The sequence below is a fragment of the Rhinatrema bivittatum genome, chromosome 7, assembly GCF_901001135.1.
Source record: "Rhinatrema bivittatum chromosome 7, aRhiBiv1.1, whole genome shotgun sequence".
Taxonomy (NCBI): Eukaryota; Metazoa; Chordata; class Amphibia; order Gymnophiona; family Rhinatrematidae; genus Rhinatrema; species Rhinatrema bivittatum.
Genome location: NC_042621.1, coordinates 84008266 through 84033643, shown reverse-complemented (window position 1 = coordinate 84033643; position 25378 = coordinate 84008266). Strand labels below are relative to the sequence as shown.

The 25378-nt window shown below is 40.6% G+C and overlaps 1 protein-coding gene across 3 annotated transcripts in view; it reads right to left on the bottom strand.

Annotated features, from left to right (window-relative positions):
• Positions 1–661: 661 nt before the first annotated feature.
• Positions 662–25378, bottom strand: part of DUS2 (dihydrouridine synthase 2) — a 135189-nt gene continuing 110472 nt past the window's right edge. For all 3 annotated transcript variants that reach the window (XM_029608582.1, XM_029608584.1, XM_029608583.1), the window contains exons 16-17: positions 8493–8566; positions 662–1377 (exon numbers count right to left, since the gene is read on the bottom strand). In XM_029608582.1, the coding sequence (XP_029464442.1) occupies positions 1140–1377; positions 8493–8566 (312 nt within the window). In that variant the 3' untranslated portion in view covers positions 662–1139. The remainder of the gene's footprint in view (positions 1378–8492; positions 8567–25378) is intronic.

The window sequence follows — 25378 nt, the reverse complement described above, 5'->3', positions numbered from 1 at the left end:
ATGAGCCTCTACATTTTGCTATAAAGGTCCTATTTCAATATATTAATTTATATGAGTTGTGGTAAATATTGAAAATATAGTGAATGTCTGCTTTTTTGCATTATTTTTAAATGTGACATCCTATAACTGTGGACTCTGTGTCGGGTTAAATATTCTTTTTATCAGCATAATTTTAGAGAAAACTGTCTCACACTGTAGAATTCACTATTGATGCTAGTAGGAGGCATTATTGCTGTAATGGGAAATGCACACAAAGACTGAGACCTGCTTTTGGAAGCCTGTCTCTGCAGTAACAAACTAGTTGCATTCGTATTGCTCCAGTAAGTCAAACATAGTTGATGGTGGTTTGAATGTTTGGTGATCGGATTCTCTATTCTGTCTTGAAATAGTGTACTTTTATGGCATGGAAAAGAAAAAATTCATATGCACCACATGACCGGGAAAATTCAGCCTGACACTAATAACCAAACAGAGGGCACATTTTAAAGTTCACGTATGTGGGTATAAGGTTCCAGAAAATGCTCCCACGCTGTGAGGGTAAAAGTATTGTGCTGCTGCAAAACGTGCTTACTTTGACTGTTGGCGGAAACCCAACAGTCTGCCTGGTTTGGGATTTTCAAAACTACGCATGCAAAAATACCCACAGAACAAGCAGGTGCAATTCTGTTTTTAACATGATTTTATGTATGTTTTGTAACTTGCCACGAACTCTGGAATGAGCAGGAGATACATTTTTAAGGTAAATTAAAATGCAGTTACATTTTGCAGGTACTTTTACCTTAGGACATTTCGTACTGTGCAACTAACCACAGACATTTGAAAATTGTCCCTGTAAGTGTGTAATAAAATTAATCTGAGAAGAAAAATAACACTTTTATGGAATACTACATTAATAAATTATTCATCTTCTTTAAAAATAAGAAAAAAACCTCCAGCGCTGTCAAAACAGGTGCTTTGGATATATCAGGCACATTGCAGAGCACCAAGGCAATTAACTAATAAGGTAAACTTTTCTTATAAACACTCGCATCCAATAGAGCTTTTACTGTCTCTGGCAAATGCAGGCTGGAATTCCCCCAGCAGGTTTAGAAAAAGCGAGAACTTGCAGCACACATCACAGAAAGTCTTGCTCTTTGTGGTCACGATGCCTTGGAAGTGTCAGTATCTGGAACACCCGGGCTAAAATGAAGCTTTTTGTGGGAAGTCTCTGCAGACAGGCCGTCACCGTTTTCTGCAAGGTTTGGGACTTCCTTGTCCTGCCACTTGCGTTTGTGCACCAGGCTGCTCCCTCCCTCGCTCAGCTTGCCCTCTGGAACGCCCAGGGTCCTCAGGCACACGATGGCTGCAGACTGTTCTGCCAACTTCTTTGATTTGTCCCTGAAGAATAAAGATAACAATTTGCGGCAGTGAACAGAGGGATGGCTCAAGGCAAACTGCTGTCCGAGGCAAGGGATGAAATGGCGTAAATATTACACTGGGTCCCAGATAATCAATACACCACTTACCGGGGAAACGAAACAAACCCGATTGCTATAGATCCCTACAGACACTACACGCTAACAGAATCCCTCATCTTGGTCACACACACAGAGCAGAGAGACATCCTCACCAACAGATTTTCAGTATGTTATTAATAATTGTATCATGACAATACAATTATTTGTGTGTTTTTACTGAATTTTTAATTCATTTTAGTTAAGTTAGTTTTTTTTCTTATCTTAAATTGAAGATAGCCAACAATACTACTGATAGTGTTTTTTTATAATAGATTATTTTGTACTGTAAAGTGTGTTTAAATTATTTATTCCTGTGTGTGTTTTGTATAAGATGTAAACCAATGTGAAGGTCCTGGTTCCAAACATTGGCATAGAAAATTGTATAAATAAATAAATAAATACAGAATAAAGGATCACAAATTAGACAAAAACTGAAATGGAAACCCCAAGAAGCCAAACTCTGTGTGTAACAGCGGGAAAACAGAACCATCATTCCTCATAAAACAAATAAAATCAAGAAACATAAAGCATCAATTACAATAGTAAAACCATACTAATAAAAGAATATTTTAAAACTAATAGAATAACTTCTATTAATTAAAATCATATACATTTTAAAAAAAATTTTCTAAGCACCAATAAAATATTTCAAAACAGCACATATATCAAATAACACCAAATAATTTAAACTAATAAGGATAAAAAAGCCCCTGCTGTCCATACCTGGAAACTTACCTGGAAACTCTTGATTTCCAGTCACCCTTATATTTTTGTGGCTTGGGGGGAGCCGCACACACTTCATTCTCTCTCACAGACACTTACACATATTCATTCTTTCATGCACTCCCTCATAATCTCTCACACACACACACACACGCACACACACATTCCCACTCTCTCCCTTACACACATGCTCTCACACACACTGTCTCATACACATGCAGGCTTTCACGCAAATATATGCAAGCTCGCTTTCTCATATACATGCAGGCTTTCACACATATATGCAAGCTCACTTTCTCTCACACATGCAGGCTTTCACACTCATATGCAAGCTCTCTTTCTCTCATACATGCAGGCTTTCACACACATATAATGCAAGCTCGCCTTCTCTCACACATGCAGGCTTTCACACATATACATGCATCGCTTTCTCTCTTACACATGCAAGCTCTCTCTCTCTCTCTCTCACACACACACACACACAGGCTAGCTTTCTCATATATACAAATGCAGACTTTCACACAAAGATGCAGGCCTCGCACTCCCTTACACACATATGCAGGCTCTCTCTCTTTCTCTTACCAGTGAAGAAACTTGAACTGATTTTTTTTTGGTGGGCTCAAGATTAACATGATATCCCGCATACACACTAGTTGTGCTCTTATTGATAAATAATGCCTTAGAGTGCACCTGACAATGGATTTCTAAGTAGTCTGCACCAGCTGTTACGCATGAGTGAACTTAACATTTTAACTCACTCGTTTCAAGCACTTACCAACAGTTAAAAATCCTTAGTAACGTATTTTAACTTTTTTTTTATATTTACTGCATTTTATAAATATAAAAGTAGAATATCACGTAAAAAGCAAAAACATATGACAGAAACATCAGATCCAGTCATTTAATAAAACACATATCCATGTACTCTTTCATGAATCCTCTCTCTAGGAAGGAAGAGTAATAATCATAATAGCCGCGCGGGCGCACATGGCTGCACATATGCCAATTCGTGTCCAGAGACGCGGATATTTTCTAAAATACGCACATACACAGGCTCATATTATAAACAGGCTGAATGTGCGTATATGCGTGAGCAATTTTATATGGCCGTGCGTGTGAGGGGAATTCTGTAAGAGACGTGTGCTGATGCCACACCGTGTTTCCCCAGTTCATTCCCAGTTCACCCAGTTTAGGGATAGCACTCCCAAGCCCCCTAATTTATTAGCCTCCCTTTCCCAGTTAGCTCCAACCATTAAAACCCCACTGACTAGCCTAGACTCTTTTGTTTTTGTACTTACACGCCATCCATAGCAGTAGTAGTGTTAAGCACAGGGGACCTACCCCAGAGTGCGCCTGTGCACACAAGTACTTACGCGCACATCTCTTGACCTCCCAACGAGCCCATGACCTGCCCACACCCCTTTTTTCTGAAGTACCGGGAGATATGAATGCTCATGGGTGCCTTTTAAAATCTGCGTGGTGCGTGCCAGCACCACTTGTGCAGGTATCTCCTGGATTTGGCATATGTAGGACTTTTAAAATTCACCTTAAAAAATGCTCAGTCAAGGTAAGGAACAAAGCAACACTCATGCAAGGGACAAGGAGTGGTATTTTCTATTTTATGTCACTTATGCTTTCTAATATGTTTACTATTTCATTTTCATTGAGTGGGAGGAAAAATGTTAAGACTCAATGTATATCAACTTGCACCGTCCCTGCCTGTACCATGAGCTTTATAAGCACACCATTCTTTTTTTTTTTAATTTGTACAAGGCTTCTTACTATTTGTTTAAATAGTCTTGTATTCCACTACCTTCATACTAATGTTCAGAACAGATCACATCATCAACATTCATAATCATGTTATAAACATACAATCGTGAACAAAACACAATAATAAAATCAAATAAAACAAACTGTAAAAACATGCCTGAGCATTTGGGGTAGAGCATTCTGTCATAGGCTTGGATAGACAAAGTACAGAATCGTGAGGCAGAGACATGGTCAGAAAGGCAAGGTGGAGACAGGCAGAGCCTATACAGAAGGATCAGGGCAGGCAACAGACGGAAGCAGGGTCAGGAACAGGGCGGGTCGCAATCTGCCAGATGCAGTGGAATAAAGAAAGAACCTGTTGCTCAGGCACCTGCCCGGAGGCGTGAGCTTCCTTTTATACTAGAACAGTGCTGACGTCTTCAGTCCACGTCACAGCAAACCCTGGACGCTGGCTCTATAAAGCTGGTGAATTGCTACGGGCCCTGACTCAGAGCAGCCAGACGCAGCAGAGGAGCAAGATGCCAGGAGCCGTGCAGGGAGACAACAGGCTGCAGGAGACAGCGCTGGGCCCGGGGCCATGAGATACAGGACGCCGACCGCGGTGCAGCACTCCAAAGTCGGCAGCATGTTACACATGCGACATAATGGAGCCTGCACAAGAAAATGCTCGGGAGCAGGTCACTTGCAGTTTATACTTGCGCAAATCGTGAATAACTAATAAATTGTGGCCCAATGATACCAACTCTCGGACAAGAATTTAAGCAATGCATTTTTTACACTACAAGACAGTTCCAAGAGCAGAAATTTATGTATAAGAACATAAGAAAATGCCATACTGGGTCAGACCAAGGGTCCATCAAGCCCAGCATCCTGTTTCCAACAGTGGCCAATCCAGGCCATAAGAACCTGGCAAGTACCCAAAAACTAAGTCTATTCCATGTTACCATTACTAATGGCAGTGGCTATTCTCTAAGTGAACTTAATACCAGGTAATGGACTTCTCCTCCAAGAACTTATCCAATCCTTTTTTAAACACAGCTATACTAACTGCACTAACCACATCCTCTGGCAACAAATTCCAGAGTTTAAATGTGCGTTGAGTAAAAAAGAACTTTCTCCAATTACTTTTAAATGTGCCACATGCTAACTTCATGGAGTGCCCCCTAGTCTTTCTATTATCTGAAAGAGTAAATAACCGATTCACATCTACCCGTTCTAGACCTCTCATGATTTTAAACACCTCTATCATATCCCCCCCTCAGTCGGCTCTTCTCCAAGCTGAAAAGTCCTAACCTCTTTAGTCTTTCCTCATAGGGGAGCTGTTCCATTCCCCCTATCATTTTGGTCGCCCTTCTCTGTACCTTCTCCATCGCAATTATATCTTTTTTGAGATGCGGCGACCAGAATTGTACACAGTATCCAAGGTGCGGTCTCACCATGGAGTCATACAGAGGCATTATGATATTTTCCGTTTTATTCACCATTCCCTTTCTAATAATTCCCAACATTCTGTTTGCTTTTTTGACTGCCGCAGCACACTGAACTGACGATTTCAATGTGTTATCCACTATGACACCTAGATCTCTTTCTTGGGTTGTAGCACCTAATATGGAACCTAACATTGTGTAACCATAGCATGGGTTATTTTTCCCTATATGCATCACCTTGCACTTATCCACATTAAATTTCATCTGCCATTTGGCTGCCCAATTTTCCAGTCTCACAAGGTCTTCCTGCAATTTATCACAATCTGCTTGTGATTTAACTACTCTGAATAATTTCGTGTCATCTGCAAATTTGATTATCTCACTTGTCGTATTTCTTTCCAGATCATTTATAAATATATTGAAAAGTAAGGGGCCCAATACTAATCCATGAGGCACTCCACTGTCTACTCCCTTCCACTGAGAAAATTGCCCATTTAATCCTACTCTCTGTTTCCTGTCTTTTAGCCAGTTTATAATCCACAAAAGGATATCGCCACCTATCCCATGACTTTTTACTTTTCCTAGAAGCCTCTCATGAGGAACTTTGTCAAACGCCTTCTGAAAATCCAAGTATACTATATCTACCGGTTCACCTTTATCCACATGTTTAACTCCTTCAAAAAAGCTAAACCATAAGCTTAAACTGAGGCTGCCATTCTAATAGAATTAATTTCAGAGTAGTGTGCTCCCAAAATCCAATGCCAGTAAGCAACCTTACCGCCGTGTTTTGTACCAATTGAAGAACATGCATTAAATCTTTTGGCAACCCTACATAAAGACTGCTGGCTAATTACAAGTGACTAAGATTGCTCTAAATCTAAACACCTTTAATAATCTAAACACCTTTAATTTAAAAAGGGGGCCTGAGAAACTTATTAAACCTCGCTGTTAAAGTCAATGCAGAGTCAAGTATGACCCCCTAGATTTCTTGATTGATGAATTCTCGGGATTTCAACATTATCAATGACTATGTGCATCAAATTTTCCTGAGGCAATTTTCTACCAACCCAGAGAATCACTGTTTTTTTTTCGACATTTAAAATCAATCTATTGGCTATTAACCATTTAAGCAGCGACTTAAAACAGATTTGAAATTGTGACACTGGGGGCTCTCCAGAGCATTACAAGGAATAAAAAAACTGAATATTGTCTGCATAAATTAAATAAACAACACCTAAAGCAGATAACAGCTTTCTTAAGGGATATAAATAAACATTAAATAATGTGGATGATAAGACAGACCCCTGGAGTACACCTGATATCAAGAAGCCCATTGCGTTTGTTCTTACCTTTTTTTTCCTTGCTACACCTTTGCTCCTATGTAATCCCATCCCCGATTAATGTAATTTCCAATCTTAGTTCTGCTGTAAACCGATATGATGCAGCTACTAATATAGGTATAAAAAAAGCCTTAAATAAATAAATAAATAAATAAATATCAAGGCTTTCCATGAGGAACACTTATCTCCACTCTGAACTCTGATTTTGATCTTTAAAAAAAAAAAGATGCAAACCAGCTAAGAACGGATCCCCCTATACCACACAATTATATACAAATAAGTAATATATCATGACTTACAGTTTCAAAAGCTGCTCTGGATTGTTGGACCAACATTCCAGAGGTTCCTCTGTCTATAGTATAATACAGCGAGTCTAACGTCCCGACAATAACATTCCAGAAGTTCCTCTGTCTACAGTATAACACAGTGAGTCTAACGTCCCGACAATAACATTCCAGAGGTTCCTCTGTCTCTAGTATAATACAGCGAGTCTAACGTCCCGACAATAACATTCCAGAAGTTCCTCTGTCTACAGTATAACACAGTGAGTCTAACGTCCCGACAATAACATTCCAGAGGTTCCTCTGTCTACAGTATAATACGGCGAGTCTAACGGTCCTGACAATAACATTCCAGAGGTTCCTCTGTCTCTAGTATAATACAGCGAGTCTAACGTCCCGACAATAACATTCCAGAAGTTCCTCTGTCTACAGTATAATACGGCGAGTCTAACGTCCCGACAATAACATTCCAGAGGTTCCTCTGTCTCTAGTATAATACAGCGAGTCTAACGTCCCGACAATAACATTCCAGAGGTTCCTCTGTCTACAGTATAATACGGCGAGTCTAACGGTCCCAGCAATAATGTTTCCGTTCCATGGGCTTTTTTTAAGTACTTTAGTCGTGTGCATTCATTAGCAGATGAGAGAATAAGTTGGGCTCCTGCACGACAGCGAGATATGCGTGTATCTCCCGCTGCACACACAGCTAGAAAGTTTTCAGAAACAGGCGGGGCATGGGGATTTTGGGGCGTGAATCCCAGATGTGCGCAGAAATACTTAGGCGACCCGATGCACGCCTAGGCCCCCTGCCGCTTAACTTTACTTCTGCTATGGATGACGTGAGTTAAAAAGATAAAGAAAGAGAGGCAGATCTGCTGGGTTTTAAGGGTCAGGGCTAACTGGAGGATGGATATCAAACCAGGAGATGTTGGAGACCCATCTCTTAACAGGGCAAACTGGGATGATCTGGTAAAACTGGGAACGGCGTATGCGCCTCTTTAAAAAAAAAAAGCCCCCCGATTACACGGTAGAAGGGGCATTTGCATGCCTGTATGCGTGCCCAGTTATAATTTGGTGCGTATATACGCACGAAAGTCTCTGGGCGCGGCCCGACGCACGCACACATGTGCCCGCGCAGCAGTTTGAAAGTTACCGTCTTTTCATAATTACAATATGAACATTTAATTTGCTTGGAAGGAAATATCAAATCATGTTAACAGGCTTGATGTTTTCATTACTGTAATTTCAGCGTAATCTCAGCGAGACAGAGACCACTATTATAGAAGAGGGTTTTTTGTTTTTTTTTAAATAGATTTAATAATAAAAACACAGTTATTCAAAAATAAATAAAAAAAATGTCACCATTTTAGGCCAATTTAATTTACAACTATGCAACAAAAAGACTTCAAAAGCACGGTTACAATGTAACATGCTATACTAAATGGTACTTACCATATGATTGATCTGTATTTTTGATCAGCTACTGTTACAGTGGAACAGAATAATCTATCCAGGGGTCTTTGAACCTGAGGTTTAAAGAAAATTAAAGTTAATAATTGCAGGAAATAATGATTTGCTTTGCAAAATTAAATATGTCAGAGAGCAGACCAGTCTAGTGTGCGAATAAGCAATGAAGCAGGGTTTAATTCCTATCTTGGGCTTCTACAATTAGTTAAGGCTGAGTAAATTGCACAGTCATGGGCCTAATCACTAAAAGTTATGATTTTTTTTTAGCATACATTCATTACATTTTTTAGCTGGTAAAGTAAAACAATTTTTAAAGAGAAATTCACTATTTTTTAAAATTTACCTCCTAAAATGTAGCATCTATAGCATGTAATTAGTGTACTGCTATCACATAAGAACATAAGAAATTGCCATGCTGGGACAGACCAAGGGTCCATCAAGCCCAGCATCCTGATTCCAACAGTGGCCAATCCAGGTCACAAGAACCTGGCAAGTACCCAAACACTAACTACACTAACCACATCCTCTGGCAACAAATTCCAGAGTTTAATTGTGCGTTGAGTGAAAAAGAACTTTCTCCAATTAGTTTTAAATGTGCTACTTGCTAACTTCATGGAGTGCCCCCTAGTCTATTATCCGAAAGTGTAAATAACTTGTTCACATCTACTCGTTCAAGACCTCTCAAATTCTTAAAGACCTTTATCATATCCCCCCTCAGGCGTCTCTTCTCCAAGCTGAAAATTTGTACCACTCGCCGGAGCGCTAACAGTGTATGGATACTACTCAAAAGTATGTACACAGTAAACTGAGCATACTCAGTCTTTTTTTTGCCTCAAGCTTCCTACTCCTTGCTTTAAAACTACACATATGAAAGCTTGGCACATAAGGCTAGTTGTCTGTGCCGAAAAAAGCAGGAAAGTAACTGGAATCTAGGAAAGAAGGTTTAAGAACAGCTGATGTTCCAGGACAGGAAAAACCAATCATCTGCATGACTTGTGATCCATCTTCTACACCTTTAGCAGTTTTCAATTGTTCTGGGTCTGTGGGTAAGAGGGTGAGTGAATGAGTGCATTCTGTCCAGTCTTCTGTGCCACTAGGAGTCTTTAAAAACAGACTGAGAGGACGCAGCTGTCGAGAGAGTGGAGCATCAAAGGGGCAAGCAAATGTGTGTGGCTGAGCATGAAAGGAGTACTTGTAGATGTAGTGAGGAAAAGAATGTGAGGCAGAGGCAATGGATGGAAGAACGCAGGACAGCACAGCATGAAGGAAAGGGGAAGGGAGGTAACGCCTTCCAAAAGCAAATGCGTCCTGTGTTTGTAAAGAGGCAGGAGGAGGAAGAGAAGGAGGAAAGTGAAGAAATGCTGCTAGAACAGGACTTCCCAAACCTGTCCTGGGGGCCCCACAGCCAGTCGGGTTTTCAGGATATCCATAATGAATATGCATGAGAAATTTGCATACCATGGAGCAGGGGTGGGCAGTTCCGGTCCTCGAGGGCCACAAACCAGTCTGGTTTTCAGGATATCCCTAAATGAATATGCATGAGAGAGATTTGCATGCACTCTGCCTCAGTTGTATGCAAATCTATGTCATGCATATTCATTAGAATATCCTAAAACCTCGACAGGTTTGTGGCCCTCAAGGACTGCCATGGAGACTCACTATATGTAAATTTCTCTCCTGCATATTCAATGTGGATATCCCTAAAATCCGACTGGCTGTAGGGTCCCCAGGACAGGTTTGGGAAGGCCTGTGCTAGAGAAACAGGAACTTTCGATTGTTCCAAGCACTACAGCCGTAGGTGCAGCATGTGAAGGTGGACATATTATGTCAGTCTAGAAGAAAACAATCACATTCTGGAACAAATACAGTGTGCTGTCTGGGAAAGACTCCACTAGAAGATCCTTGGTAGCAAAGAAGCAGTTTTGAAAACAAATAGCATCTGATGCCAGCAGCCTAACAGTTACTCCCAGAACAATAAATCGTTTATTATACTAAAAAAATATTTAAGCAGTTCACAATTCTAAAGAAAACATACACAGTTCCATTATGCAAAATACAACTACATCAACAATCCACAGCTGCATTAAACACTGATACTGAGACATTGAAAAGGGCATCTGAAAAACGTATAGAAAGATCCATGGCCGAGGCTGGCTTCTTCCTGTTCTACTGATCCTATCCTTCTTCTACTCCAAGCTCTATCCAACCTCTTCCTTTGTCTTCTTTCTCTGTCCCTCAACCTCATCTTCTAGCTGTCTTTCTTCTCTCTGCCCTTCCTTCCCTTCTCCACACCTCCAATGACTCCCCCTCCTTCGGCATCCACCTCTCTTCCTCATCCATAATGAATCCAATTACATTTTTATTTCACATGTTTGTTATTTAGAAGACTCGGCTAATACCTAAGTCAGCAGCCATAAGCTGAATAGCATATGGAGGACAACATATGACAGTTCTTACCATTGGCAGCAACAGCCTAATTTGCATCTAATATATTTCATTTACATGCTCATTTGTGATACATTTTGCATTAAGCTTTAAGCCGTTGGGTTTCTCCATAGCATTTTTGCAAGAAATGCACGTATCTCCAGAAGAGCACGCAGGATGGGAAGAGGAAGATTTTTTTTTTACTTCCCATGTGTCTAACAAAGGAGGTGTTGCTAGTCTGATAGTCAATGTCCTTTTCAGTTAAGGAGCACATAAGGATATAAATGGTAGAATTCTCATCGGGCAGGGAAAATGACAAGGGGTGAATATTACACAGCTGTTTTGCCCCAGATGAGATGATCTGTTTTTTTTTCATGATCTATTTAAACGACATAGGTTGCATGCAAATGATTTCTTTGGATGGGGTGGACTTGGGGACTTTAATTGTCCTCTTCAGATAATTCTGATAATAATCTCACTAACAAAGCTGTTGCCAGATTGGCAAGTTTGGGGCTGTTTGGTGCTAAGGTTGAAATATACAAGGGGAGAGAGGGTGTGCTTATTTCTTATAGGTCCATAAATCATACTTCTGCATCGATTTTTTGTTCCTACCAGCGATCTAAAAGCATCCTTAAAACATGCGAGGTGGCTCGCACTCTGCCTCTATTAGGATTAAATTAGAGGGCCTACAATAAGAGGTTCCACAGAGAAGAGATTACTGCTTAATGATACAGTTTACAGGAATAACTTTGTTTTGGCATAGCAAGAATACTTGCAATTTAATTTTAACAATGAGGTTGACATTTATTGCCTGGGATGCTGCCAGTACACAGAAAGAAGCATAGCAGCTAAGTCAGAGGCTCTTAAAGCAGAGCTGAGTCATTTGCAAGCAATACATAAGAAGAAAAGAGAGAATTAGTGTCAGCAATAAGCTTACCTCTCTGGAAGCCGCACGAATTGCACATTATTTGCAACAAAAAAGATGACATTTTTATGAGCATGCCGATAAGAATACTCTGGTAATTAAAGAGTCAACATTAAAAGGACCACTGCTAAGATTAAAAACGGATTGTGGAAATAGCACATATCATGTTTTTTAACTTATTACCAATCATTATACACCTTACAATTACAAGCTCCCCTAGAGGAAATATCTGACTGGCTAGAATTCTTAAATTACCTAAATTGCAAGATCATATTAGAGAAAGTATTAATTATCCTTTCAAACTAGATGAAGCTTATGTGTCTATCAAAAGCATGAAATATAATAAGTCAGCAAGTCCAGGTTAATTTCCAGCACAATTTTATTCATATTTCTTGGTGGATCTGGCACCTGTGTTATTTGCTATGGAAGAAGGGGAGAATCTATTCCAAAGAGAACCAGGCTGCTGAGCTAATTTTTAAAAAGGAGATATCGCAGCTTTTAAAGTAGAACAAGGGGGAATGCCAACAGTTGCTCAGCAGCGCATGATTTGGAGGGAGGTATCTTCAAAAGATACTGGCAAACCAAGTAAATTAGAATGTCCCAATGGAGAGGTGGTTATAAAAGCTGAAAAAAACCTAGATGCATTTAAATACAGAGCATGCAGATAAAACTGAAGCCAAACTGCCTAAATAATCTGATAAGAAGTAGGTTGTGTATACATATAAAAATAGAAATAGAAATACAACTACTTAAAAATGCCAGAAAATCTGACAAATAAGACTGGAGAGTTAGAAAGTTTGGCACAAAGGAAGATCGAGATATAACAGATATCTCAGAGGCTGGATGGAAGGAGGAGAACAAATGGGATACCTGTGATGCCTGGGTACAAATTATAACAACGTGACAGGGCATATAAAATTGGTGGAGGGATGGCGTTATATGTTAAGGATGGCATAGAGTCAACCAGGATAAACATTTTGCAGGAAACAAACTGCTCTCTGGTAATCTTATGCATAGAAATTCCAAGGGTAAAAAGGAAGAGTATAGTAGGGCCAGGATGAGGAAACAGACTGTAAAATGCTAACAAAGATTAGACTGGTGGGCAACTCAATAATAATGGAAGACAAATTATCCAAGGATTGATTGGGTGAATGTTACCGTGAGAACATGCAAGGGAAGTAAAGTTCATAGATATCATCATGGAACCATCAAGAGGGGAAACCTAGTGGAACTGGTCCAAGAGATAAAGGTGGTAGATCCACTTGGCAACAGTGATGAGTGATTATGTCAATTATTATTACATTATGGAGGGTGAATACAAAAGAAAACTACTGCAATAGCATTTAACTATAAAAAGGAAAACTGAGGAAACTGTATTATGATTAGGGATAGCAGATTGGAAGATGTCTAGATGGTACATGTAGGAATAGAATAACCCCCACCAGAAAGTGAAACACTGAGCTCTGATTTATAGCCTTGCATTACTTCACACAAAAATCTGCACTGTGAATCTCTGTGTTCTGCACACTATAAATTCTCATCCTCAGCCGCAAATTTCTTGGAACAGATGGAAGACAGCTAGATGCAGATCTCTTCTCTGCACAGCATCGCCCTCATACCTCAGAGGAGAATTGCTTCAGCTTTACACTAACTCCTTGCGGGGACAACACCCGGATTTACTGGTTATCTTTCAGTGGCAAGACAGGGGACTTGAGCCTATGATTTATTTATTTATTATTTATTTAGCAGTTTTATATACCGAAATTCTTGTAAGGGTTTACAAATCAGTTCGGTTTACATTGAACACAAAACAGTGCTTCGGTAAATGAAAGCAATTACATAGAACATTAACAGAGCTTCAAATGTGAACAATTACAAAGAACTAATAATAAATATCTTATTAACCAACAAACAAGCAGAACAACATTTAACATTTGTACAGAAAACAGTGTCCCAGAGAGAGTAAATATAATACATCCGTGGTCGCAGAGGCTTAGGTCTTGAACTAAGAAACAGAAAACTAGGGGTTGACGCTAAGGTATTGCACCAAATTGAAATCATGGAACAGAGGGGCATATAAGGGTGTCACTGTACAATATAATAAACGGCTAGTGGGGTGAGGAATAGGTATGTGAACCGTAGTGAAGGCAACAGGAGCTAAGTAGAGGGGCAAAATCTGGACATGAAATTTTTTTGACTAAGGAGATATAAATGAATAGGAAGGGTGTAATACTGCTGGGGAACGGGTTAGTGTGTTGTATTATCTTATCTTGCTCTTTCTTTTTGCTGTTTGATATAGAAGCGTGTTGCTAGCAATAGTTTTTGTTGGGTTTGAGGCATAGTGTGGACTCAATCACAGTGATGACTCCTCCCACGGGGAGGGGCCCTGTGGGGAACCACAGCGATAGGCTGAACTCAGAGAGCAGACACTGGAGATGAAAAGCTTTATTGTACTGCTGTAGATAGATGGTAATTATGTAGGAAGGAATGGCACTGAAGTCCAGCAATGTGCCAATACGCTCAAACAAACAGTCTCAGATGTAGAAAGTTGTAGTGTTCCACAGAGCAGGATGAGCCGAACCTGATGGGTGGTAATGGAGAGCTGGATCATAGAGGCACTCACTGAAGAGTAGTGCAGGAATCCTCCTGGTGCATTCTATTAAACGGCTGTTTTGCCCCAGATGACATGACCTGTTTTTCATGATCTATTAAACAACATAGGTTGCAAGATGGCGAGGGGGGGTGGAGCCAAGATGGCGACCAGACCGGTAACGCTGTGACTTGCTCCGGAGAAGTTTCACTCTGAATCGTTTTTCATTTGAGCAGAAATGCCGCCGAAACGCAAGGGGAAGCTAAGGATTTACCCTTCTAATCCTTCCCAGCCCACCGGGCAAAAGACCATCGCGCAGTGTATCGTAGAAGCAGAGAAAAAGGGAGTGAGAGGTCCGGCAGCCGAGTAGCAGAGAGGAGAATGCGACCCGACCTCGGAAGAAATATCCCTCACCCCGCCTGACATTCGTTTACCTCCCGCTGAGCGGGGAACATCGACGCCGTGTTCAGCTCTACCTCCCGGAGTGGAGCAGTTAGAGTTTCAAATCGAGGGGACTGCTGAGATGATGACCCCCGTTCCTCCTGAGAAAACCGAAGAGACGACAACAGGAGACGGTCGGAGCCAGGAGGAGAAGGAGGGGGTAAGCTCTGACACACTCAGTCTGAGCGTTTTTGCTCCAAAACCAGCGGTGGTGACTTTAGACTCATTATGGAGTCTGACCTCGGCATTAGCAAAAACAGTTTCAGAGTGCTCTGTGAAAATAAATACTGTTTCACAACAGTTGGAAGCATTAAATAATAACTATGAAGGATATAGAAAGGAAACTTCAGAGAAAATTATAACGATAGAAAAGGATGTGAAGAAAATAAAAGAAGTGCAAGTAAATATAATACAAGATTACGGAGTGGTAAACAGGAAGATTGAAAACACTGAGAATTTTCTAAGACATTTGAATCTGAGGATAATAAACTTTCCTAGGGTGTTCGGAGAGATACCTAAAATTACCTTAAATCGTTACCTGGTTGATATATTGGAAATAGCTCCAGAGAAAATCCCCCCTTTGAAAAAAGTTTATTTTTTGCCTGTGCGCAAAGCTCAGTTAAACCATCAAATGCCACAGAATGTCTTGGAGAATCTGACGGACTTTCTAGAATCTTCCAGTTACGAAATAGCTGAAAGAACTACGCTATTAATATCTTTCTTCAATGAAGTTGACCAAGGAGTAATTATGAAGGCGTACTTCAAAAAGATTAAGGAAATCTTTATGGGATCCTGGATAAGGATTTTCCCGGACTTCACAAAAACAACTCAAACTAAGCGTAAAAACTTTTTAGCTCTGAAGTCAGAAGTAATAGCCATGGGGGCAACATATTTATTGAGGTTCCCGTGTAAATGCGTTGTGAAGTTTGAAAATAATAGTTACATCTTTTTCCATCCTGAGCAACTGAAAAATTTTGTTGATGCCAAGCGTATACTACCTATTCAAGGTAGTAGTTAGAATGTTATAAAGGAAATAGCTGCTGTCTCTGGTAACCTAAGTTTCTGTGTTAACAAGTAATTTCCTATTTTTTCTCCTTAAATTGAAAGCAACACCCCCCCTTTCCAAGGTTTGGGGTCTAATTTGTTGTAGAGTGTTGGGGAATATATGTTGCAGCATTTAAAGTAATGATTAATATATATTGATTTTCCTTGTACCAACACGATACATAATTTTCTGCAAAGTTTTTTATGCTTTGTAATATGGTTTAAAACTTAATAAAGATTAAATTAAAAAAAAAAACAAAACAACATAGGTTGCATGCAAAAGAAATGATTTCTTTGGATGGGGTGGACTTGGGGACTTTATTTTATTTATTTATTTAAAAACTTTTTTATACCGTTGCCAAGTTAAATACCATCGCAACGGTTTACATGTAGGCACATGTACGCAATTATTTAATGTACTCTTCAGATCATTATAATAATCTCACTAACAAAGCTGTTGCCAGATTGACAAGTTTGGGTCTGTTTGGTGCTAAGGTTGAAATATACAAGGGGAGAGAGGGTGTGCTTGTTTCTTATAGGTCCATAAATCATACTTCTGCATCGATTTTTTGTTCCTACCAGTGGTCTAAAAGCATCCTTAAAACATGCGAGGTGGCTCCCATTCTGCCTCTATTAGGATTAAATTAGAGGGCCTACAATAAGAGGTTCCACAGAGAAACTGGTCAATGAAACTCTGAGCTGGATAGGCCCTAGAGGAGCGAGTACCTGGAAGCGCAGAATCCTAAAAAGAGAAGAGAGACCCCGAGGAGCAGTTGTCTAGTTAGTGGTAGAAACCCCGAAGGGTAGTTGGAAGCGAGAGGCCCCGAGGAGCGGGTGCCCAGAGCTTCTTCAGGAGCGAGATACCCCGGAGGGTAGCGAGGAGTCTAAGCGTGCAGCTTAGAAGCGGTCAGAGTAGCTAAACCGAAGTCCCTGCTAACTCGTTTGTTCTGAATAGAGCGGAGGCTTAAATACCCAGAGGTATGAACGTCATGCGGTGGGGCGCCCCCGAGGTTCCCGCCATGACGTATAGATAAGCGTAGTCAGCGTGCGCGCCCTAGGAGGCCACGGGAAGGAGCATGGCGGACGGGGACACCCATGCTGAGTTGGAGACACCAAGGGTTTCAGCACTCGGCACCGGAGGCAGCCATCTTACCCATGGAGGAGGAGAAAGGCAAAAAAAGAGGTGAGGCAGAGTAGTCGCAGCCGTCTGCGACCGACGGACGCAACAGTTTTGTTTTTGCTCTGTGAAGATTCCTCTCAACTTTAATGATAAAGAAGCCCTGATGCAGGCAGTATTAGTGCCAAAACAATGTAATGTTGGGCAGTATTTCATGGGTGTTATTTGTGACTAGTGAGTGCTCATGATAAGAGGGCGACAGAGACCAACAAGCATTTTTTTCGGGCTGAATTGGATTTTGACATCTGGTTGAATGGAAAAGCAGTCATTTATATTCTCTGGAATTTGGGCACCAACACGAAAAAAAGATAAGTCAAAAATTTGTTTTCTAACAGATTTTATTGACACAAAAATACTTTTACAAAACTGTATCTATGCTGGTTATGCTGCTACTTTTCCAAGATGGGCTGTTAGATTATAATTAAAAATAAATATGCCTGTACAATGGTAACAGAATTATTCGATACCAGTCTTTATAGAATATAAAATATTTAGTTATTGCTGGCTAGATTTAAAGCTGTTACTTGTAGTTAGTTTAAAATGTGAAATTAACCTGATACTACTTCTCCTGGGTGCCTTACCTGCAACTGACATGCCCCTATTACCTGCTGAAGTTATTGCTTTGGTACAGGGTCATACTGCACTGGTGGCCTTCCCATCACTTCTGCTGACCATGTATTTGCCTCTCAAGAGGGGCATCTGATGCACAAATCGCTGGATGGAAACTCAGTGGACATTGCTGTTTATGTGCTTTCTGCATTTTCCTTGCTTTTATCTTGCTCATTTTTGCAATATTTTTATTGTTTATTGATTGTGCTCATCAAGCTTTTGCTTCAGCGAGCCTTGAGCATTATGATAATCAGTATTTCATTTTCTGTAGAAGACGGGAATGGAGTACATTATGATTAGAGAGAGCAGACCGAAAGATGGTATATGAAAAGATAGAATAACCCCACCAGAAAGTGAAACACTGAACTGTGATTTATAGCCTAGCATTACTTGATACAAAGAAATCTGCACTGCGCATTATAAATTCTCATCCCCAGCCCAGATTCCTCAGAACAGACGGAAGACGGCTGGATGCAGATCCGTTCTACTTTGGCAGCGTCACTCTCATAGCTTGATGAGAATTGCTTGAGCCTTATGCTAACCCCTTGCAAGGACAACACTGGGTTTCATTGCTTAACTTTCAGGAGTGAGATAAGGGATGTGAGCCTATGAGTGTGCTGTTGTATTAAATCATCTTATTCTTGCTCTATCTTTTTGCTATTTATAAGCGTGATAGCTTACTCTATTTTCTTATATGCACATATGCTCTATGTACTGCCTGCGTCATTTACTAGTGAAATTTCTTCCATCCTGATATTATCTTTCTGCCAGAACATTTTTATACTACAATACTGGTTTATAAAGTATATTTTCCTACTAATCTCTGTCTGTATCTCCTTCGCACATGACTTCCGATTAGTTACATGGCCATTACAAAGATCTGTTTAGAAAATAACTGAAAGGAGCAATTCACAAGATTGAGAACTTACAGAGGGCATGGACACTGTTTAAAATTACCATCCTTGAGGTCCAGACAAAATGCATTCAGTGCATTAAAAAAGGCTGAAGGAAAACCAAAAGACTACTGGAGTGGTTTAATAGTGAAGTGAAAGAGGCAATTAAAGTCAAAAGTTCAATCAATCAAAAAATGGAAAGCAGACCTAAATGAGGAAAATAGGGAAGAGTATAAGCACTGATAAGTTTGATATAAATAAGCAGGCTATGAAAGAATTTGAAAAGAAGCTTGCTATAGAGGCAAAAAACAAGCAATAAAAACTTTACATTCGAAGCAAAAAGCCTGTGAGGGAGTCAGTCGGTCTGCTAGATCAGCAATTCTCAACCAGTGTGTCACCATGCACTGGCAGGTATGTCGTGTGCTTCCTGCAGCAGGCGGGGCTGAAGACCCGAAGGTAGACGCTGCTGGCTGCCACCGGAGACCAGGCCGGCGGGGCCGAAGACAAGCTGTTCAGCTGGGGGCCAATGTATGGGTGTAAGTATTTGAGATCGGAAGGTGCTCTTGTGGTGTGTATGTGAGAGAGAGAGAGATGAAGCATGTTTCTGGCTGGCTGTGACTGAGTCAGAGAGAGAGAGAGAGAAAGCATTGTGTGACTGAGACTAATCAGAGAAAGAGAGAGAGAGCATTGTGTGACCGAGACTAGTCAGAGAGAGAGAAAGAGAGAGCATTATGTGATTGAGAGACACTAGTTAGAGAGAGAACATAAGAAAATGCCATACTGGGTCAGACCAAGAGTCCATCAAGCCCAGCATCCTGTTTCCAACAGTGGCCAATCCAGGCCATAAGAACCTGGCAAGTACCCAAAAACTAAGTCTATTCCATGATACTGTTGCTAGTAATAGCAGTGGCTATTTTCTAAGTCAACTTAATTAATAGCAGGTAATGGACTTCTCCAAGAACTTATCCAATCCTTTTTTAAACACAGCTACACTAACTGAACTAACCACATCCTCTGGCAACAAATTCGAGTTTAATTGTGCGTTGAGTAAAAAAGAAATTTCTCTGATTAGTTTTAAATGTGCTACTTGCTAACTTCATGGAGTGGCCCCTAGTCTTTCTATTATCTGAAAGAGTAAATAACCGATTCACATCTACAATTTTGAACTAAAATAATCCAGAGGCTGAAACAACAAATCACCTTTACCCACTCTCCTTATGCTTCAGAAGACTCAATTACAAATAATGTATGGCCATCCTTTGACACAGTCTCGAAACTGGAAATAAGCAAAATCATAATTAAATTAAAACCAGCTACTCACCCCCTTGACCTGATTACCAGCATCCTCGCTGAAACAAGTAAACCAAACAATAACCCCTACAATCACGCTTGTCAACCCTGCCCTTACAGAAGGATATATGCCCCAAAGTCTAAAATGGGCAGTTATTAAACCAATTCTGAATAAATAATCAGGAATTTCCGACGACTGGGATAACTACCGACCAATCTCTAACTTAATCTTCCTTGCGAAAACTCTTGAAAAAGGTGTTCTTTCCCAATTAGTCTCATCATGAAGAAAAGACTCTATATCTTAACCAATTTGGATTCCAGAAGAATTGCTCCTATAATCCATAACAGACCCTATACTCCGAGGCTTTGACGCAAGTGAATCATACTGCCTAGTGTTATCGACTTAACTGCAGTCTTTGACACTGTTGACCATAGTATTCTATGCGATCAGCTGAGAAACATAGGGACTGATGGAAATGTACTTAGTTGGTTCACCTCATTCCTTGCAGATAGATCTTTCCAGGTAAAACTAGACAACCACATTTCAGACACATTCTAGTGCACAACTGGTGTTCTGCAGGATTCAGCGCTATCAGCAACCCTATTTAATACATACATGAGACTACTGTGCAAATTACTAACAGGGCTAGGAATTAACTTCTTTTTATATTCAGATGATCTGCAATTCTAAATCCCTCTTAAAAATGCATTTGAGAAAACAGCTTCACTCCTCTGAATATATGATCACAATAAATGAAAAACTTACGCAAATGAAACTTTTGATGAACCAAAAAAAAAAAACCAGAATTCATTTGGTTGTGACGAAACCTACCAAAACCTATTCCTCCAGGTATTGATCGTGGACATCACCATTTAATCCCTGCTACTCAAGTAAGAGATCTAGGAGTCCAAATCAATGATAATTTAACAATGAAAGCTCCTATTAGCAAATTGATTGACTATGTATCATCTTGTAGACCATGCAGCTTGTAGAATCAAATCTGGATTCTACAAGCTGCGAATCCTAAGCCAACTGAAACATTTACTATGCACAGTAGATTTCAGAACAGTATTACAATCTCTGATATTCTCTAACCTACATTTTCTAGGACTTCCGGCCAGTCACTTAAAACCCCTACAACTCCTGCTGAATGCTGCTGCAAGACTTTTGACTGGAACAAGGAAATACGACCACATCACCCCAATTCTGATAGCACTACATTGGCTCCCTGTACAGTCAATAAAATTATACAAAGTTTTAACAATAATATTCAACAGCATTAATACGAACAACGACATGATGGGAATAACATTTAAACCACATATTCCCACATGAACTCTTAGATCTCAGAAAAAGGCCTACTAGAAATCCAGACCGCAAGAAACTTTCATCTAACACAAACTAGAGATCGAGCGATATCAATTGCTGGCCAAAGCTATGGATCTTCAAACAATAACAGACAACAAGAAATTTAAGAAAGACCTGAAAACTTGGCTATTCACTAACGCCTACTGTTTGGCTGATACATCCAATTCACTTTGACCAGATAACCAAAATTTGTCCTGAACAATAGCCCCCCTTCTCTCAAACCCCCATAATCCGGCTAAGATTGCTTTTTGTGTGTCTGTCTTTGAAGTTCACCCTTAGCTTTAGAATGTTATCCTTGTTCAGCTGTACACCTGCCTACCTTTGTAATTCATCCTACTTTTGTGAGTGCCTACCCTGTACACTGTCGTGAACTAGTAATTCCCATATGGAACAACGGTATACAAAACACTCAAATAAATAAATACATCAAAATATCTATCTACAGAGGCCCATTTCTTCTGAAAATCATGTAACAATTGGAGACGGTAGGTAGCTGAAATATTACTTTCAGTCCACATATATATTTGAATTAAGATACTTATACATAAAAAATAAACTCATATCTACAATAAAGAGAAAACACTGGAATGCAGTGGTGGGAATAGATAACAGGATGAATTAGCCATGGCACATGGTTGATGTCATCTGGTAGCGCTGAATGGACTCGACTCTCCTAGCTAGTAGAGCTTTAGGCTAAATGGTAGGATTTTTTCCTAAAATTGATGATAACACTTTGGCTTATATGCTACCTGTTATATATTTGGCTTTATAAATGTAACAAATAAATAAATCTCACTACATTCTTTTATGGTGGCAAAACCTTGTCACCTTCATATTTTTCCTTTCCTTCTTGTTCATCTTCTGGCATACATCATTTGAGATATCTTTCTGCTACTGTTCTCCCTGTAACCTTCAGCAAAACTTGTGTTTTTCTTGTTCTTCAATTAAAAGTACTAACAACTTAAAAAAAATTAAAAAATAATTCAGCTGACAGTGAAAACAATGGCAAAATTTACTTTATTGTTCTAAATTATATTTCAAATCAGGAAAATATTAATATCTAGTTTTTAAAAAGTTCTTTTGGCTTAGCTATTATCGACATCGTTAATCGAAGTAAATCAGAGTGCTGCTGTGGTGAATCAGTCTCAAAGTCTGATTAAAACCTCACATTAATACATACATACAGAAAACCATAACATAAGAAATGCCATCCTGGGCCAGGCCTTTCGTCCATCAAGCCCAGCATCCTGTCTCTAGCAAATCTGGATCACAAGTACTCGGCCTCCTCCCAACTCAGCCCAATCAGCATGGTGGCGCAGGTGTGTCGTCTTCTGCCGGTCTGCTGTTCCCGGGGTGCATCTTGCCGCGAGGGTCGGCGTGGCGCAGGTCAGACATCAGCTGTTTGAACCACGTGGGCTACGGAGGCCCCTTCAGTTCAGACGGCTGGCATTTGACCTGCGCCGCGCCGGCCTTCGCAGTGGGATGCACCCCGGGAACAGCAGACCAGCAGGGCCTCCGTAGCTCACGCGGTTCAAACAGGTGATGACTGACCTGCGCCACGCCGACCCTCGCGGCGAGATGCACCCCGGGGACCGGCAGGGAGCTCGGGCTCTGCCGGCGGAGGACGATACATGGTCAATTGTTGACCTCACTTGCAGTCCAAAGTAAGAACTTCACTCCTTGTGGCTTGGATGTATTGGAGGATCATGGGGGTGGTATTCTGCCTGCCTGGGATGGAGGACACATGACACAGACCAGCAAATAGAATTACTGCCTGTGCTGATTAAGTGGCTACCTGTTGAACTATTAGGAGCAAATCGTTCTCCTAGTCAATGTAATTTAGCCCTGACTATTTATTATTGAACTTTGGAGCAGTCATGAAAGTTTAAAATAACTGGTGTGCGAGAGCTGTGTGTATGAGGGAGAGAGTCTGAGTGTGGGATTGTCTGTGGGTATGTGCATATGTGAGGGAGAGCCAGTGAGTGTGAAAGAGCCTATGTATGTATGTGAGGGAGAGAAAACCAGTGAGTGTGAGTACCTGTGTGGATGTTCTCTGCCTTGTTATAAAAAAACAAAACCAAAAAGATATCCCACAGACGGCCACCAGGGGGGGAGCTCCGTACAGAGCCCATCATGGGGACAGATATTTTTGTTTCTTAATTTTCCTCCTCTAAATCCTAGGTGTGTCCTATGGTGAGGTGCGTCTTATAGTGCGAAAAATACAGTAGATCTTTCCGTAGCCTACTTGGCTGTTTTACGGACTTTTCCTTTAGAAACTTGTCCAAAACTCTCTTAAATCCTACTATGCTAGTCAACGTGGCCATGTTCTCTGGGAACAGATTTTATAGCTTGATTGTGTGATTTGTTTTACATCTGCTGATTCTGATGCAGTATCCCCTTGATTTAGTATTATTTGAAAGGGTAATTAACCATACCAGTCATGTTTTTATACATGTCTATCATGTCTCTTGTCAGCTGTCCCTTTTTCCAAGCTGAAGAGCCCTAACCTGTGTAGTCTCTCATCATAGGGGAGATATTTCCTCCCCATTATCATTCTTGTTGCCCTCCTCTGCACCTTTTTTAGTTCCACTATGTCTTTTTTGAGACAGGGTGACCAGAACTGCACATAATACTCATGGATCGATACAGAGGGAAGATATCTTCTGCTTTATTCTCCATTCCTTTTCGGATCATTCCTGACATTCTATTTACTTTTTTGACCTCTTCAATACACTTTTAAATGTTATTTTATTGTGTATGCATTTTATGTACCCTGCCCAGAACATTGGAGGGTGAAGGAAATAAATATTTAAATATTTAAATTAAATAAATACATAAATATCTTCTGTTTCCTGTCTTTAATCAGTTACCAGTCAACAATAGGATCTTACCTCCTATCCCATGTCTTTTTAATTTCCTGAGGAATCTCTCATGGGAGATTTTGTTAAATGCCTTCTGAAAAACTATTCATCCATCGATGAGTCTATAACTTAAAAGTATGAACTGGGTGTGCTCGGGCCTGCTAGGGGAGGGAAGACAACTGCTATTACCATAGCGGCCCCTGCTGGCCAAAGACTGGAAACTGATAGTGTGCCTTGCAGGAAGTACCCCTTCAGCTTTTGGATTTGCTACTTAGGCATCCCTATCTAGGTGTGAGGTGGGGACAGCCTGAAGCTGACAGGAGAAAAATGGACAAAAACAACACACAGAAGCCTCACCCAGTGACAAACAGCAAACATCTAGTGGGAGGAGAAAACAGGAAATATACTAATTGTTGTTTGACATCCCTTTTTACTTCCTCTGTTGTATTTATAATATGCTACTGGCTCCCTATGTCCTGCTCTTACTCTTGTTTGCACTGATATGAGGCAGAGGCCCCAAATTGAATTATTTTTTAAAATTTTGAATTTAGCTCATGCCCAAGGCGAGTTAAGTTCAGGTACAGTAGGCATTTCCCTGTCCCCAGAGGGCTTACAATCTTAGGGGGTCATTTACTAACCCATGATAAGTGATTACTGTGTAGTAAATGCTTTGTGGTGGCAGGGTTATTTTACCCTTAATAATGCTAATTCACAGTAGGAATGACTTGTTTTGCATGCAAATATTTTGCAAATGCATGCAAAGGAGTTCATTTCATGTTAATGAAATTCCATGGCTTGCTTGGAAATTGGTAAGCCATGTTATTTTAATGAAAGCTAGCTATAACAGAGAGCATTAGGATGCTTACATGGGTTTCAATGCTCCCACGCTGTAACAAGGAACTAGAGTGGCCTGAAGTTCTCTCCCCTCCCAGGAGTCTGGTGAGACCCCTATTTGACCCCCCCGCTATCCCTAGAGGTGGCTCCAGTGCCAGATTAAAAAATAATAAAAAAGCCATCTAGCGCAGGCCCCTTCCTCTCCATTGATAAAATCCCCCCACCCTTGCCCACCCTGGTCCCCGCAGCTCATACCCTAACACTGGTTGTCTAATGGGGCCTAGACCACCCACTAAGCTCCAGGCCCAGTACTGTTCTAGGAAAAAAGGTCTGCGGCCCATGGTGGCTTTGGGCTGCCATTAGAGGCAATTTATGGGGCGAGTTTCTTAAATTGTGGTACAGAGCCCTGCAGCT